Source organism: Rhinatrema bivittatum, chromosome 18 (genome assembly GCF_901001135.1).
Source record: "Rhinatrema bivittatum chromosome 18, aRhiBiv1.1, whole genome shotgun sequence".
NCBI classification, from domain to species: Eukaryota; Metazoa; Chordata; class Amphibia; order Gymnophiona; family Rhinatrematidae; genus Rhinatrema; species Rhinatrema bivittatum.
In genome coordinates, this window is record NC_042632.1 from 10,952,217 (window position 1) to 10,970,922 (window position 18,706).

Here is an 18,706-nt window from a genome sequence, read left to right on the forward strand (position 1 = left end):
GTAAACCGGTGTGATTTGTACTTGTACAGGAACTTCGGTATAGAAAAATTAAAAATAAATAAAAAATAAATAAATATATCTTTCTTGTGGGCAAGGGCTGCTTGAGTAAAGTTCATTGTTTTAAAAAAAAAAAGAGAGCAGAGTCTTTTCTTTAGCTACAGCGGTCGATTACATGAACGATCGGGTGTGCAGGGCTGGTGTTTGCAGGTCTTTTCTGTTTCAGGCAGGTCTCCCCATTTGAGGTGAGCAGCACCATGCAGCTCAGGAACACATGTGCATGCCTGCAGTAATGACATGTGGCAGTGCTTGCAATGCTTGTGGAGGGGGAGGGGGGAGGCTCGCGGTTTAGGGTAAATAGGGAGGGTTTATGTTCCGATTGTGTTTCGGGGGGGGGGGGGGGGGAGGCTTGTCGAGTGTGCCCTCCACTGCTGCGTGAGTGCCCCGGCCTGCCACAGGGAGTGCTTCTCTCAGCATGGAAACAGGCCATGTTTTCTGGTGTTCCAGGGCTGTTGGCTTCAGTGGAGGTGTCCGGGGATTCCACACTCTGTTCATCTCCTGTGATGGCTGGTGGTGGGTGAGATTGAGGGGACTTTGGATTTTTCCCTAACTCGGATTCTGATTTTGAGGATGTCCCTCTGCATCAAGATACAGAAGAATTCCAGATTTTTTCAGCTGATTTTGTGCCTTTGATGCAGAAGGCATATTTGGCCAGGAAAGCAGCAGGGCTTTCTTCTGGTGTCAGATCTCGCTCAGTGATAGAACCTCAGCTGGAGAGAGGACCTAGTCCTGCTAAAAGAAGGCATATTGGGTTTTTCCTCTCAGGGGGATCCCAATGACTTGTAAGCCATGATGACCATGACACTACGGTAGAGGATGTTCCTGAGGCAGCAGCCTTGCTGGATATAGCAATCCTGGAGGGAGACTCAGAGGAGGTCCTGGTGGCTGAGGTCGTGCACCTTTTCTGCAGAGAGGAACTCTGGCCTTTGATTCCACAGATGATTCAGGAGCTGAGAATAAGTTGTCACAGGAGGAGTCTGACTTGGAAGGGGCAGATCCTGTATTGGATGGTGTGTGTGGTGCGGCAAAGGCATTTCCCTTTTTATAAGTCTGTTAAGAAGTCTGGAGTTTGGCTTAAGGGTTGGCAGAGCTATGGCAAAGCTTTATTCACTACCAGAGGAGACGGAGCTTTTAGCTCTCCTGAAAGTCGACTCTTCAGTTTTGGCAGTCACCAAGAAGACCACCATTCCAGTAACAGGGTCTGTTGCATAAAAGATGTGCAGGATCGCAGCTTCACATCAAGAGGATCTTTGAGGTTTCAGCCCTGGGCATATGTCTTATGTCTACAATGGGGCCAGCAATTATAGGAATCGCAGGCTACATCAGGAGCAGCAGCACAAAAGCCTGAGTGCCAGGAAGTTGCTGTGGCTTATGAAGCAGATCCCTTCTATGATCTTATCAGGATATCCTCATGATGCCTATGGCATCAGCCAGTAGACAATTGTGTTTGCAGAACTGGTCAGTGGATGTGTGGTCCCAGTCCCAGCTAGGTACTCTTCCATTCAAGGGCAAGGTTTTTGTTTGCAGAGGATCTGGAGCAGATAATGAAGCACCTTGGAGAATCCAAGGTGCAGAAGTTGCCAGAAGATAAGCTGAGAGGCAGAAGACTTTTTCCTGCTTGAGCTAGGTTTTGCCAGAACCAAGGGTTCTGGGGGTCTCAGCATCAGACCATGTCAGATGTCCTGGAGTCAGTGCTTTTGGGGTGGTAGGAGACCGGTTCAGGACAACTCAGATATAGGTGCAGGGGGGAATAAAGTTCTCTCTATGAAGCAAGACCATTCCATTCTTCGGTTCCTGCTGTCAGAGGGTGGCTGGCACTCTTTTTCGAGGAGTGGAGCAAGATTACTATGGACCAGTGGGTAAGTGTGGTAAAAAAAACAGCTAAAAACAGCTATGTTAGAATTTGCCCATCCCATTCCAGACACTTTCATCGTGTCCCCTTGCGGTCCTGTTGCCAAGTGGCAGCTGTTCAAGAGATGGTAGCCTGCTTAAGGCAATTGGGAGCTATAGTGCTAGTCCCCCAAGAGGAGCACTGAACAGGGAGGTATTGTATCTATTTTGTGGTACCAAAGAAAGAAGGCTCACTTTGGTCAATACTGGATTTGAAAAAGGTGAATGTGGCTCTAAAGTTTCCGTGCTGTTGAATGGAGACTGAGGTCAGTTATAGCATCAGTGCGCAAGAAAGAGGTCCTGACATCTCTAGATCTGACAGAGGCTTACCTCCATATACCGGGCAGGATCATCAGTGTTTTTCTGATGATCATGCTCCTAGGGAAACATTTTCAGTTTCAAGCCCTTCCGTTCAGTTTAGCAACGGCTCCGTGCATGTTCACCAAGTTGATGGTGATGATGGCAGCCTTAAGATTGGAGGGGGTACTGGTGCATCCATACCTGGATGACTGGCTCATCCAGGCAAAATTGGAGGACCTCTGTCAGCAGTTGGTGTGGAAAGTGCTATATCGTTTATAGTCTTTATGCTGCGTGGTAAATATTGCGAAGAACCATCTCATTTCCTAACTGACCCTGGAGTATCTGGGGGTTTGTTTCAATACACAGGAGGGGAGAGTGTTCCTCACAGAGGAGAGGCCGTTGCAGGGTCAAGTTTGTCACCTGTTGGAGCTGTTGATGCCTAGGGTGTTGGACTATTTGCAAGTCCTGGGTTCTATGGTTCAGCTTTGGCTTAGTGCCTTGGGCATTTGCTCATATGTGGCCTCTTCAGAGGGCTCTTCTCTCCTGATAGAATAAGTTGTTGGAGGAGTTTCATCTGCCCCCTTTCCGCTTCAGGGAGAAAGCAGGAACAGTCTTTCGTGGTGGCTTCTTCAGGTCAATCTGGAACATGATGTAGAATTGGAGGTTCTGGATTGGGTGTTAATTACCACCGATGCCAGCCTTCCAGGCTGGAGAATGGTGTGTCAGGATCAGTCAGCTCAGGGCCAGTGGTTGAAGAAAGAAGCTTCTTGGTCTATCATCGGTTAGAGACAAGAGCAGTGTAGTACGCTTTGCTTGCCTTTCTGCCATAGTTGCGTGGTCATCCAGTGAGAGTCCTATTAGACAATATGACTATATTGCTCAGGAGGCTCAGGCATTAATTCTCGGGATGGCGCAGCACTTTGAGAGAATAGTTGCACCTCACATAGCCAGAGTGGACAATGTTCAGGCAGAATTTGAGTTGGAGGACATTGGACCCAGGAGAGTGGGAGCTATATGAGATGGCGATGCAATTCATTCACAAAAGATAGGGCCAGTCCAAACACCAAGGCGTCTTGTATCTACAGCTGGGGAAGAGAGCACAGAGCAGAGGGCATCTATGCTCTGTTTCTGCCATGGCCTCGGAGTTCTGCTGTATGTTTGTCCCCCATGGCCACTGGAGGGATAGGTGATGTGATGGATAGGGAAATATTCAGGCGACATTTTCCTGGTGGCTTCAGAGTGGCCACGCTGATCATGGTTCGCAGATCTCATAAACATGGCCATAGATGAATCACTTAGGTTTGGTCATCTGTTGTGCCTTCTCTGCCAGTGCCCAATATTTTTGGACCAGATGGCTCACTTTTGTCTCAAAGCCTGACTTTTGAGAGACGTCTGAGATGGAGAGATATCTCAAAGCTATTATTACCACCTTATTGCAGAGCAGTCGAACTTCCACATCTTTAACGTATGTGAGAGTTTGGAAGATCTTAGAGTTCTGATATATCACTAACGGTGTGCAGGCTCCTTAGGCTATTGTATTACATAGTTTTGTCTATTCTTCAGGAAGGTTTAGTCAAGGGTCTGGACTTAAGAACATAAGAAATTGCCATGCTGGGTCAGACCAAGGGTCCATCAAGCCCAGCATCCTTTTTCCAACAGAGGCCAAACCAGGCCACAAGAACCTGGCAAGGTCCCAAACACCAAGAAGATCCATTGCTACTGATGCAATTAATAGCAGTGGCTATTCCCTAAGTAAACTTGATTAATAACCGTTAATGGACTTCTCCCCCAAGAACTTATCCAAACCTTTTTTGAACTCAGCTACACTAACTGCACTAACCACATCCTCTGGCAACAAATTCCAGAGCTTTATTGTGCGTTGAGTGAAAAAGAATTTTCTCCGATTAGTCTTAAAAGTGCTACTTACTAACTTCATGGAATGCCCCCTAGTCCTTCTATTATTCAAAAGTGTAAATAACCGATTCACATCTACTCGTTCAAGACCTCTCATGATCTTAAAGACCTCTATCATATCCCCCCTCAGCCATCTCTTCCCCAAGCTGAACAGCCCTAACCTCTTCAGCCTTTCCTCATAGGGGAGCTGTTCCATCCCCTTTATCATTTTGGTTGCTCTTCTCTGTACCTTCTCCATCGCAACTATATCTTTTTTGAGATGCGGCGACCAGAATTGTACACAGTATTCAAGGTGCGGTCTCACCATGGAGCGATATAGAGGCATTATGACATTTTCTGTTTTATTAGCCGTTCCCTTCCTAATAATTCCTAACATTCTGTTTGCTGCTTTGACTGCTGCAGCACACTGAGCCGATTATTTTAAAGTTAACAGTGTACAGGTAGCAGCATTAAGCTGTCTCCGAGGTAAGGTACAGGGTTATTCTCTGCCGGCGCACCCAGATGTCCTATGTTTTCTTTGAGGGGTGAAGAATTTGCGTCCTCCAGTGAGAAAGGCTTGTCCGTCATGGAAACTTAATCAGGTGTTTAAGGGACTCTGAGGCTCCTTTGAGGAGGGCAACTCTTAAGGTTATTTTCCTGGTGGCTATTTGTTCAGCCAGGAGGACTTCTGAGCTACAGGCTGTCATGCCAAGACCCATTTCTGCAAATTTCAGAGTTGGAGGTGGTGTTACGCACGATGCCTTCTTTTCTGCTTAAGGTGGTTTCGGCATTTCATGTTAATCACACTGAGGAACTTCCAGCCTTTCCAGATTTGGATTCCTCCGTGCCTCATTCAAAAGAAGTTAGGCTCTTGGATATGAAACGTGCATTAAGGTATCTGAAAGTTTCCAATGAGTTTCATAGATCAGATCATTTTTTTGTTCTGTGGAATAGTCCAAAGGGGTATCACGCTTCTAAAGCTTCAATTGCACATTGGCTCAAATAGGCGATTGATTTGACGTTCAACTTAGTAATTGATAGGTGGTATATAAAATGTTTTAAATATCTAAGTCAACTGGTGCCTGAGGGATTGAGGGTGCACTCTGCATGTTCTCAGGCTGCCTCTTGGACCGAAGCGCAGCAGGTATCTCTACAGGAGATTTGCAGGTCAGCTACTTGGAAGTTGTGGCACACTTTCGCCAGACACTATTGCTTGCATGTCAGGGCTCCAGCTTCAATGGGCTTTGGTGAGAGTGTTCTGTGAGTGGGACTCAGCAGGTCCCACCCAGTTTAGAGGTGCTTAGGGTACATCCCAGGACTCTGGACTGATATGGGTATATACTGGAAAGGAAAATTGGTTCTTACCTGCTAATTTTAATTCCTGTAGTACCACAGATCAGTTCAGAGACCCACCTCTTGAAGGTGGGAGAATCGTCTATTCATTCTGATGATTTCTATGAAAACTAGGGTTGTTAGTGGTTCTTCATACTGTTGGTTACCTTAGAATCCGGGATGGAGTTTCCAGTTGGTTATGGCTTCACAATCCTCCTGTCCATTGGGGGAGTTTGCTGTTTAACATTTTTTTGATGTATGACCTGATCATCATCAGGTACAGACTTAGATTGTAAGCCCTCTGGGGATAGGGAAATACCTACAGTACCTGAATGTAATCCTCTGAAGCGCTGAAAAAAGTGTGAAAAGTGGAATATAAAAATCTAAATAAAAAAAATCTTGGCTTGGGTACAGGTCCATACTGAGGGGACTACAGGTGGCACATTAGGTTATGTAGCAGTGTCAGTGAAACTTTGTCTCCATCTGCTGGCAGGGATGCAAAACCCAGGAGTCTGGACTGATCTGTGGTACTATAGAAATGAAAATTAGCAGGTAAGAACCAATTTTCCTATAATTCTGCTTTCTTTTTAAGTAATTTCCTCCTGTCCCTCTTTTTTATTTTCCCCTTTATCTTCCCTTTTCCCCTCTCTTCCATCCTCCCCCTTTTGATTGGCTGAGGCTGTCATCTCATCCTTTGTTGGTGCATTTTTTCAAAAGTTAAGTCTATCAACCTTGCCTTCCGCTTTTATAGCATTCATTCAAATCCTTTTTTTTTTTTTAATAAAGATATGTTTTGCATATTTGCTGTTTTGATTCTTGTTGATAATTGTTTATATTTTAAGACATTGTTTAAGATTTGTTTATATAATTTTGTATCTGTTTTCATGTAATTCCCACCTGACAAAGCCTATTGGGAAAATATGGACTATATTGGGGACGAAGTTGGTTTGTTGATTTATTAAAGCATTTATTAAAGCATGTTGCTTAATGAAAATGAATGAGCTGCTTTGTTTGACCTTTTTGAGATTGGATGGACCCTGTATTACCACTCTACACACTTCTTTAAGTAAAATTTATTATTTTCTGGGTGGGAAGAAACTGGAGTAGAAAGGTAGATAACAGAGTTGTGTGCTTTGCTGGAGAAATCAGGTGAGAAGGACATCAAAAGGGCTTCACTTCTGGTTTTCTTTGTATTTGTTCAAGATAAGGATTTTCTCCTATGCCTCTATTTTCTCAACAAGGAAACATTGTATTTCTGAGAGAAAAGACTTGGGTATTTACAGATTTATGGAAAATAAAACCCCTTGTCACAAAAGACTTCTGGAAACATGCCAGGAGATATTATCTCTTGGAGCATTTTTTGTTGCTTGTAATCCCTGTAAATGTCTTGTTTTTGAACCCTTCCAGCTTAATTTTTTCATGGATTCTAAACAGTAAATGGAGGCGATGTCGAGGTTGAGATTGTGGATTGTGCTGCATTTATATAAACAGGTTTATGGTCCATTGTTAATTTTCTTTTTGCCTTGTTACTTCTGAAGCCATATCCTGCATATACATTTTTTTTCTTGTTTTGGATTTCTCATTTGTGGACTACTTGGAGATTGTTTCTTTTTTTACTTTTTATTATGTAGAAGACTGCAGGTAACAAATCTTTAAAATAAATAAATAGTACTAGTTTAATATCTCCTATTTCCTATTATAAGTGTATGTTTGTTGGAATACATAAGTAGAAAATAAAGTGAAACAAATACTCTGGCAGAGAGAGGGTGACTTTTCACATATTGATCCTTCCTGCTCATGTATCTTTTAAATCTATGGGTCCTAAGAGGCTATAGGCTGTTTTTAGGTATATGGGAGGAACTCTGAGGTTTTGTTTCTTGGGGTTTCTACATCACTTGTGAATGCCAGAAGATCATCATGGAATGGTAGGGGTGGAGTGAAATCTTGCTATAGAATTTCATAGCCTGAAGATGGCTCTTAAGAGTTTATTGAATTGGACCAGAGATCCGCAGATTAGCTGCCAAGCAACAAGTTGAAGTTGCTGTATATATTCCCAGGTTAATAATGCTGCATTTCTCTTTCAGAGATGGCTTGGATGATCCACTGGATGATACAGCCACAGTATTTCAACAACTGGAACAGCTGTGTACTGTCAGTCGCTGTGAATATGAAAAGACATGTGCTCTTCTTGTTCAACTATTTGACCAAAGTGCTCAGAACTACCAAAAGCTGTTGCACTTGCCTAACAGGAACCCTCTGGAGTTAACAGTGCAAGAAGGTAAGTGATTATTCATATGTACTTTATGTACCAGAGTAAGTACCAAGAGCTTCTTTTATCTCCTTTGTAGCGCTTTAATGCTCTGTAGACAAACAGGATGAATCAGCTGTACAAGTGAGTGATGTCATCTGGTGTTGACTTGGTATAGTTTTTAGCTAACTTTGGGAAAACTCTAGAAGGCTTTTCATAATCATATGCAAGACTTCTCACCCAGGAGCCATTGTGTGGGGCCCTCTCAGTATTTTTCTGTCCTTAGTGACACAAATATTTCTCTGCATGCTTGGTCTATTTTCACAGTTTGGTCTCGTACCTGGTAACACTTTATTTATTTATTTATTTATTTTTGGAAGGCAACCTTTAGCTAGGGGATTCCCAATTGCATAGTTTTCATCCTATGGAGAAAACAGAACTGCTTATCCTACATGGGTGTTCTTTGTGAACATCAGGAATAATCAGCCCAGCCCAGCCCTTTGGAGTTGGCTTTTTCCATTATTATAAGGACTTGAGAGTGTCCTACACGTGCTTGTAAAAGCTAGCTAGAAAACGTTGTGTGTCTGTGCTATTGGATGATGTCATCCACTTGTGTAGCCGATTTATCCTGCTGTCCACAGAAAACACTCATTACAGATAAGTAACATTGGGCCGAATATTCAAAGATATCTGGTTATCTAAGTTATCCGGATATTACATATCCGGATAACTTAGAATGGATGTTCAGCAACATGGCTGTGCTGCTGAATATAGCTGGATAAGCTATATCCAGATAACATTAGACCTGATATCGAGCAGTCTTACTTATTCTGTTAACTTAACCAGATAAGGCTTGAATGTAGGCCCTTATGTGGTTAAGATCAGATAAGTTGTCCTACCTTGATCTGCCCATTGCCCACCCCCAAAATAACCGGCAATCTACTTGGCCAGATAAGAACGTGCCATACTGTCAGACTGAGTGTCCATCAAGCCCAGCATCCTGTTTTCAAAGGTAGCCAATCCCGATTACAAGTACCTGGTAAGTGCTGGTAATAAGCAGTGGCTGTTCCCTAAGTCAACTTGGTTAAAAGCAGTTTATGAACTTTTCTAGGAACTTGTCCAAACCTTTTTTAAACTCAGCTACGCTAACTTCCTTAACTACATCCTCTGGCAATGAATTGCAGAACTTAATTGTGCGTTGGGTGAAAAATATTTTTCTGCAATTTGTTGTAAATGTGCTTCTTGCTAACTTCATGGAGTGCTCCCTCATCCTTGCATTATCTGAAAGAGTAAATAACAGATTCACATTTACTCATTCTAGTCCTTCAAGATTTTATAGACCTCTATCATATCCCCCCTCAGTTGAACATCCCTAACCTCTTTAGCATTTCCTCATAGGGGAGCCGTTCCATCCCCTTTATGATTTTGGTTGCCCTTTTCTGTATCTTTTCCAGTGCAGCTATTTCTTTTTTTGAGACACGATGCCCAAGGGGAAACTAAGGTCCTGGTCCTCCCTCCTCAGTTCTCCCTAATCAGCAAAAGGCAAGAAGGACTTTGCCAGCTGGGTTCAGTCTCGAGGTTTGAATACATGGTGCTGGCAAGTCCCATATGGTGTACTGCGCGGTTCAAACCGTGGGAGCTAGGAGAGAAAGCTAACACAGTATAAATCATTGCTCTCCTTGTGCTGCCTGGTGAGGTTTGGAGGAGGGAAAGAGATGTGGAGCTGAGCGGTGGCAGTATTGTGAGAAAGGGAGACAGCTGAGTAGTGGTCTTAGGTGGGACAGCAGACAGGGTACAGATCTGATCAGTGGCAAATCACGGGTTCCATGTTGTCATTTTTAGTTGTTATGCTGCCTGTGTCCAGCCTTCCATTTACCTGTACTGATTCTGAGATATCACGGAACTCTACTTCTTGAAGCCTCCTATGGTGTTGGGGCGCTGGGCCAGTCTGACAGCAGCCCTGATTCTTGATAAGTGAGAGTAAAAGGTAGCTGGTTGTACAGCACTAACAGGAAACCTTAAATTAGGGAGAAAATAACTTCTTATTTGAAATAATTGTTTTCCTGTAAAAACTTTATATTTCAGTGGCATAGACTTTGAAGACACAATTTTAAGTGTAGCAGACTTTTCGGTCAGTAAAGCTGAAGTGCTGCTTTTAATGAAAGTCTGAGTGTTTTTAACAGTGCGTAATGATGTTACAGTAAACCTTAAGCATAACTGCCAAACTAGTCCTGACCAAAGGTCCCTCTTATCCAATGTCTTCAATCAAAGGATGATTAGAGGAAATATATAAAAAGAATAATGCATGTGTAGATAAGAACATAAGATTTGCCATATTGGATCAGACCAGAAGTCCATCAAGCCTAGTATCCCATTTCCAATAGTGGCCTATCTAGGTCACAAGTACCTGGCAGGATCCCAGAAGGTAAATATAATTCATGCTGCTTATCCTAGGAATAAGCAGTGGATTTCTCTGTCTAACTTTATAATGATTTATGGCTTTTTCCTCCAAGAAGTGGTGCAAACCTTTTTTAACCCCAGCTATACTAACAGTTTTCACCACATCCTCTGGCAATGAATTCCAGAGCTTAATTATGTGTTTTGAGTGAAAAAATGTTTTCTCCCTTTTTGTTTTAAATGTAGCACTTAGTAACTTTATTGTATATCCCCTAGTCTTTGTACTTTTTGAAAGAGTAAACTCCGATTTGCGTTCACCTGTTCCATTCTGCTCATTAGTTTATAGACTTCTATCATATCTTTCCTCAGTCGTCTTTTTTCCAAGCTGAAGATCCTTAGAAGGGGAATCAGTTCATTTGTGTTATAATTTTTGTCACTTCTCTGTACCTTTACTATATCTTTTTTGAGATAAGGTTACCAGACTTGCACACATTACTCAAGATATGGCATTCTCTGTTTTATTTTTTATTCCTTTCTTAATCATTCCTAGCATTCTGTTTGCTTTTTTGGCTGCCACTGCATACTGAGCAGAAGATTTCAACATACTATCTGCGATGATGCCTAGATCTTTTTCCTGAGTGGTGACTCCTAATGTGGAATCTTGCATTGTGTAGCTGTAATTTAGACTGCTTTTCCCTAAATGCATCATTTTGCATTTGTGCACATTAAATATCATCTGCCATTTGTGTGCCCAGTCTCCCAGTCTTGCAACTTCCTCTTGCAATTTCTCACAATCTTTTCCTGATTTAAGAACACAAGAACATGCCATGCTGGGTCAGACCAAGGGTCCATCAAGCCCAGCATCCTGTTTCCAACAGTGGCCAATTCAGGCCACAAGAACCTGGCAATTACCCAAACACTAAGGGGCGGATTTTCAGACTCCGCGGATAGGCCTACTTTTGTTTGCGCTCCAGGCGCAAACAAAAGTACGCTGGATTTTAGTAGATACGCGCGGAGCCGCGCGTATCTGCTAAAAACCTGGATCGGCGTGTGCAAGGCTATCGATTTTGTATAGCCAGCGCGCGCCGAGCCGCGCAGCCTACCCCCCTCCAAGGCCGCTCCGAAATCGGAGCGGCCTTGGAGGGAATCCTCTAACGCCCTCCCCTCACCTTCCCCGCCCGGCCCTGTCTACACCCCCACCTTACCTTTCTCCGGGGATTTACGCCTCCCGGAGGGAGAAGTAAATCCCCGCGCGCGAGCGGGCCTCCTGCGCGCCGGGCCGCGACCTGGGGGCGGGTACGGAGGGCGCGGCCACGCCCCCGGACCTCCACGGGCCGTAGCCACGCCCCGTACCCGCCCCCAAAAACGCTGCCGACGCCCCCAAAACGCCGCGACGACCGGGCCCGCCCCCTGACACGCCCCCGACACGCCCCCCTCGGAGAACCCCGGGACTTACGCGAGTCCCGGGGCTCTGCGCGCGCCGGTAGGCCTATGTAAAATAGGCTCACCGGCGCGCAGGGCCCTGCTCGCCTAAATCCGCCCGGTTTTGGGCGGATTTAGGCGAGCAGGGCTCTGAAAATCCGCCCCTAAGTCTATTCCATATTACTGTTGCTAGTAATAGCAGTGGCTATTTTCTAAGTCAACTTGATTAATAACAGGTAATGGATTTCTCCTCCAAGAACTTATTCAATCCTTTTTTAAACACAGCTACACTAACTGCACTAACCACATCCTCTGGCAACAAATTGCAGAGTTTAATTGTGCGTTGTGAAAAAGAACTTTCTCTGATTAGTTTTAAATGTGCCACATGCTAACTTCATGGAGTGCCCCCTAGTCTTTCTATTATCCGAAAGAGTAAATAACCGATTTTGAATAATCTGAAAATTTGAAGACATGACGCGTTCCCATTTCCAGGTCATTTATAAATATGTTCAAAAGCAGTGGTCCCAGAACAGATCCATGGGGTACTCCACTATTCACCTTTCTCCATTGAGAAAATTGACCATTTAGCTCCATTCCCTGTTTTCTATCTTTTAATCAGTTCCCAATTCACAAAAGGACATTGCCTCCTAACCTATGACTTTTTAATTTCCTCAGAAGTCTCTCATGAGGGACTTTGTCACATGCTTTCTGGAAATCCAGATATTTTATATCAACCTGCTCACCATTATCCACGTTTATTTACACCTTCAAAAAATGTAGCAGATTGATGAGGCAAGACTTTGCTTAGCTAAATCCATGTTATTGTAAAACTTGTTTTATTTTTTTTCTCCTCAGTTTTTTGTAAACCACTATGATGTCTATTCGAATAACGGTATAAAAATCTATTAAATAATAATAATGTTTTGTATCTTTATCTATTTAAATTTATTTTATATTCAAGGATATATTTGTGAAAATTTTTACTAAACGACTGTCTAGAAAACCTGGTAAATAAAATAAATGTTGGCTTTTTCCTACTAAATGGGATTGAGCCTCTCCAGGTTCCTGCAATGATGGTTTTAGGATGTGTTGAACTGAAAGTGACATCCCTAACCATTATGTTCAATAGCCTGTGATTGATCTAATATACTGTGGAAACTAACACTGTGTTGAATGAAAAAAAATGTCTTTTGTTTGTTTTGGACCTACCTCTGAAAGGTAATTGGGTATTCCCCCAGTTCTTTTGTGTTTATCAGTTTACAGTGTGTGTTAAAATGTTTTGAAATGTCTGTCTGGAAGGCATAATAACTTTCATTAAAGTGAACTGATCAGGAGCAAACCTAATGCGACAACCAATCATGGACCTGGTGGCTGTCTCAGAATATAGAAAGCTTTGCCAAAAGTTTGTTGTGTTAAAGACAAAGCGAAAAATTGAAAAGTGTTACAAAATTCCATGCGTATGCAGGCAAGCAGGATTGACAATCTCTCACACATGGACGATATCAGATGGAGCCCGGCGTGGAAGTTTGATTTCACAGTTCCTAGAAACTTTATACATGCCCTGCTATTTCTATGCATACCTCCAGAGGGGGATCATAGAGATGGTCTGAGAAGTGTTGTCTTTTTTTTTTATTGTCCACGGTGGTGGTGATATTTTTTAAATCAAAATTTCTTTTGTTTTCTTTTGTTTTGTTTTAAAAACAAATTGAAATGAAGTGAGAAAAATTCATGTCTGTCACAGATCCCTATTATAGATGTGTTCTTTAATGGGGGGCCACGCAGAATGTCCATAGTCAAGCAGCAGGGATGACACTGACCTCTAGACATCAGATTGTATATGCCACAATCCAAGGATATATCATTCATGGGTGATTAAAAGTTGATTTTTTTCTCCTTAACAGATAGGGAAAAATAACCGATACTATAATTACACAATGTTGGGTTCCATATTAGGTGCTACAACCCAAGAAAGAGATCTAGAGCGTCATAGTGGATAACACATTGAAATCGTCGGTTCAGTGTGCTGCGGCAGTCAAAAAAGCAAACAGAATGTTGGGAATTATTAGAAAGGGAATGGTGAATAAAATGGAAAATGTCATAATGCCTCTGTATCGCTCCATGATAAGACCGCACCTTGAATACTGTGTACAATTCTGGTTGCCGCATCTCAAAAAAGATATAATTGCGATGGAAAAGGTACAGAGAAGGGCTACCAAAATAAGGGGAATGGAACAGCTCCCCTATGAGGAAAGACTAAAGAGGTTGGGACTTTTCAGCTTGGAGAAGAGATGGCTGAGGGGGGATATGATAGAGATGTTTAAAATTCTGAGAGGTCTAGAACGGGTAGATGTGAATTGGTTATTTACTCTTTCGGATAGTAGAAAGACTAGGGGGCACTCCATGAAGTTAGCATGTGGCACATTTAAAACTAATCGGAGAAAGTTCTTTTTTACTCAACGCACAATTAAACTCTGGAATTTGTTGCCAGAGGATGTGGTTAGTGCAGTTAGTATAGCGGTGTTTAAAAAAGGATTGGATAAGTTCTTGGAGAAGTCCATTACCTGCTATTAAGTTCACTTAGAGAATAGCCACTGCCATTAGCAATGGTAACATGGAATAGACTTAGTTTTTGGATACTTGCCAGGTTCTTATGGCCTGGATTGGCCACTGTTGGAAACAGGATGCTGGGCTTGATGGACCCTTGGTCTGACCCAGTATGGCATTTTCTTATGTTCTTATCTTCTTAACCATAGGAAGGGATTGCTGAGACTGAGTTATCAATATATCATTTGCTAAAAGCATTATCTTGGATTTTATCTGCCCAATAGATATACCCTGAATAGATTCTTCTTGTTTAATCTGTAGATTAGCAGTTCAAAGGTCAATATAAATAATGGTGACAACGGGCAGCCTTGCTTTGTACCCCTATGCAGGGAGAATGATTCTGAAATTGTACTGTTTACTTGTATATATGTCAGTCGATTAACACAGAATTCCTGTATTGCATCTAAAATATAACCTGAAAAACCATTCTTCTGCAAGAGACATTGAAGAAAGGACCAAGAAAACCTATTGAAGGCTTTTTCCTCATCAAAACTAACTAAAGATTCATGTACTTTTTTAATGTAAACTCATCTCCATAGTTGTTAATAGCTGCCTAACTGTGGAATTGGAATGTCTGCCAAAGAGAAACCTGATTATTCACTAGATATTAAAGATGGGAGAATACATTTTAATCTGTTAGCTAATAGTTTTGCAAAAACGTTGATATCAATATTTAACAGAGAAATCGGCCTATATTGAGGCAGGATTATCCGTTCTTTACTTGGGTTTGGTGACACTATAACAACTGCTGCCCTTAATGACCCTGGCATTTCTTTCTTCTGAATCATATGTTGAAAGAGATTTTTAAGAAACTCTGTTACATGGACCTCCAGAGTTCTGTAAATTGTGGCTTGCTTATTTATTTATTTATTTATTTGCCATTTTTATATACCGAAATTCATGTAGCAAATGCTACATATCAATTCGGTTTACATTGTAACATTAAACAAGCACGACAGAGTGCAATTACATCGAACAGGAGGATAAACTTGGATTAAGTAACTGGGGGTTAAAAGAACAAGAAATTACAATAAATAATGTAGTATTCCGATAGGATCTGGCTGACTATACAGTAGATACGTTCCAAGGTGCATAAATTTGATAAGATTTAGAGTACGATTATTGGTGTGGGTAGAAGGCTTGTTCGAATAGCCAAGTTTTGAGTCTCTTCTTAAAGACGATAGGGCAAGGTTCTTTCTGGAGGTAGAGAGTTCCATTGCGCGGGTCCTGCTGTGGATAGAGTGCGTTTATTTAATGAGGATTTGATGGTTGGGGCGAGGAGAGTATCTTTATAGGCTGTTCTCACCGGTCTGGAGGGTATATGAGGCTGCAGAGGGGTATTGAGTTCCAGAGGAATGAGCTTATGTATGGATTTATGTATGATTGTTAGTACTTTGTAGGAGATTCTGAACTTGATTGGGAGCCAGTGTAGGTTTTTCAATATGGGGGTAATATTTATTTATTTATTTATTTATTTATTTATTTATTTATTTACAGGTTTTTTATATACCGGGGCACGTAAGTAACATCACCTCGGTTTACATTCAAACATTAATTCAGCATATTGCTTTACATTATAACATTAAAAACTGAAAGAATACAAATCCATGTAAAAACTTTGTACAACGAAAATAAATATCAGAATATGAGTGACTGTGGGATTAAACTAGAACGCAAAGCAAAGGGCCCAGTTCAGGCATAGTAGGCTTTTTTGTATAGCCAGGTTTTTAAGTTTTGTTTAAATTTTTTGTAGCAATCTTCCTGTCGTAATTCTGATGGCATGGTGTTCCATAGTCTGGAACCAGCAATGATGAAAGAACGTTCTTTTGTAGAGGACAGATTAGTCAGGTTGGGTGCAGGGATCTTCAGTTTAGCTAAATGCTGGAATCTGGTTGGGCGGATTGATGTTCTGAATTGAAGGTGATCAGAGAACCAGTTCATATCTCTGTTGTGGGTGGCTTTATGAATCAGCGTTAAGGATTTATATATTATTCTGGATGCCACAGGTAGCCAGTGTAATGATTGAAGCGCTGGAGTGATGTGCTCATGGCGGCTTGTGTCAGTGATGATGCGGGCAGCTGCGTTTTGTAAAATTTGTAAGGGTTGAATTGTAGTTTTAGGAAGCCCAAGTAGCAAAGCATTGCAGTAATCAATCTTTGATAATATAGTCGCCTGAAGTACAGTGCGAAAGTCATATTGGTATAAAAGAGGTTTAATACGTTTTAGTGTATGTAGCTTAAAGAAACCACTTTTAACTGTATCAGCGATGAATTTTTTAAAAGTGAAATTGCTGTCAAAGATGACGCCAAGGCTGCGTACTTGCTGAGTGATAGTAGGCATGTCATTAGGAAGATTATCATAGTTCAGGGGTGCATTTTTTGGAGGTGAAAAAATGATAAGCTCGGTTTTATTGGTGTTAATAGCCAATTGGATGTCCATGAGAATTGTTTTAATTTCTAATAAGGTAGCATTCCAAGAGATCAAGGCATTTGTGATAGTACTGGTGATTGGAATGAGTATCTGAATATCATCCGCGTAGATGAAGTATTGAATATTCAGTTTTGATAGTAGCCGGCATAGTGGTGTAAGGTAAATATTAAATAATGTAGAGGAAAGAGATGATCCTTGGGGAACTCCTTGGGCGAGATTTCTTGACGGATTCACTTAGACCACTTTTGACACTGTATGTTCTGTTGCTCAAGAATGACTGAAACCATTGTAGTGCAGAGCCCGAAATACCTATTTCAGAGAGGCGACTTATGAGGATATTGTGATTAACCGTGTCGAAAGCTGCTGATATATCAAGTAAGGCGATGAGATATGATTTGCCAGTATCTAGAGCTTTTAGAAGCACTTCAGAAAGTGAAATCAGAAGCGTTTCTGTGCTGTGGTACTTTCTGAACCCAAACTGGGAAGGGAAAAGTAGATGATGTTCATCTAGGTAATCAGTTAGTTGTTTGTTGATGATTTTTTCCATAATTTTTGAGAGGAAAGGTAGGTTTGAGACTGGGCGATAGTTAGCTGGATCAGATGAATCAAGGTTTGGTTTTTTTAACATAGGGGTTATAATAGCATGTTTGAGTGCAGAAGGAACTATGCCTGTGGTGATTGATTTGTTGAGAATCTTTGCAATGGGTTTTGCAATTGTTGAACGTATTAAAAGAAGAATCTTGGTGGGCATAATGTCTGTAGGGTGGAAAGCTGGTTTCATTTTCTTTAGAATTGACTCAACTTCAATACCAGTAGTAATCTCAAGATTGATAAGTTTAGATTCTGAATTATTATGCAAGGTAGAAGTAGCTTGGTTGGTGTGAGAATCGTCAGTATAGGTAGAGGAATTGTTGATGTGGTTAGAATTGAGGTTAATGCTTGAATTCGGTGTAAGATGAGATTTGAATCACATTAAAATCGATTGTATTTTGTTATAAAAGAATGAAGCTAGTTCTTCACATTTTGAATCATCGTTGTTGTTTTGGTTAGTGTGAACTGGAATAGTTACAAGGCTTTTGACATATTGGAATAACGCTTGAGGGTTGAATTGATATTGATGGATTCTAGCAGCATAGAAATCTTTCTTCGTTTTATCAGTGGTTTGGCGATATTTGTGAAGCAATGATTTGAATTTTAATAGAGAAGTAGAATTTTGGTTTCTGCGCCATTCTTTTTCTGCTTTACGAAGCTCCATTTTCATAGATTTTAGTACAGGGGTGTACCAAGGTTTTTTTTATTAACATCAGTATTAATTACTTTAGATTGAATAGGACAGAAATTCTCTGCTATATTACTGGTAATTTTAAACCAAGATGATGTAGCTGTTACAGCATCTGTGAGATGATTTCTTTTGTTGGATTTCGTTAGAATCCTGGCTGAGGCGTTTTGGAGCATTTGTAATGGTTTTATTGTGTTGATTGGGAGGCCAAGTAGGAGGGAGTTACAGTAGTCGATTTTTGAGAAAATAATTGCTTGGAGAACTGCCCGGTAGTCTTGGAAATGGAGGAGCGGTCTGAGTCGTTTTAGCACTTGTAATTGTAGAATCCGTCCTTCGTGGTATTATTAATGAATCTCTTAAGGTTTAGTTGATTGTCCATGATGACTCCGAGGTTTCTGACTTGAGATGTGAAGGATAGATTTAAATTAGTGGGTAAGTTAGACGTATCCTGGTTACTGTCTTGTGTGACAAGTAGTATTTCAGTTTTGTTAGAATTAAGGATCAGGTTAAGACTCTTGAGTAGGTTGTTGATGGTTTGGAGGCAGTTGTTCCAGAATTCTAGTGTTTTTTGTAGAGTTTCCGTCACCGGGATGAATATTTGTTCGTCGTCTTTGTAGATATAGTGGGTTAATTTTAGTTTGGAGAGAAGCTGGCAGAGTGGTAGTAGATAAATGTTGAAGAGGGTGGGGGATAGGGAAGAGCCTTGAGGGACTCCCAAGGATGAGGAGACTGGGTGTGATTCTTCGTTGTTGACTCTGACCTTGTAAACTCTGTTATGTAGAAACGATTTGAACCAACTGAGAGCAGTGCCTTTGATTCCGACGTCTGTTAGCCTGTCTAGAAGCATTGTGTAG

General features: G+C 41.6%; 1 protein-coding gene across 3 annotated transcripts in view; it reads left to right on the top strand.

Moving 5' to 3' along the window:
• RANBP17 (RAN binding protein 17) overlaps nucleotides 1–18,706 on the top strand; it is a 1,033,051-nt gene that overhangs the window by 187,138 nt on the left and 827,207 nt on the right. For all 3 annotated transcript variants that reach the window (XM_029583607.1, XM_029583608.1, XM_029583606.1), the window contains exon 12: nucleotides 7,557–7,750. In XM_029583607.1, the coding sequence (XP_029439467.1) occupies nucleotides 7,557–7,750 (194 nt within the window). The remainder of the gene's footprint in view (nucleotides 1–7,556; nucleotides 7,751–18,706) is intronic.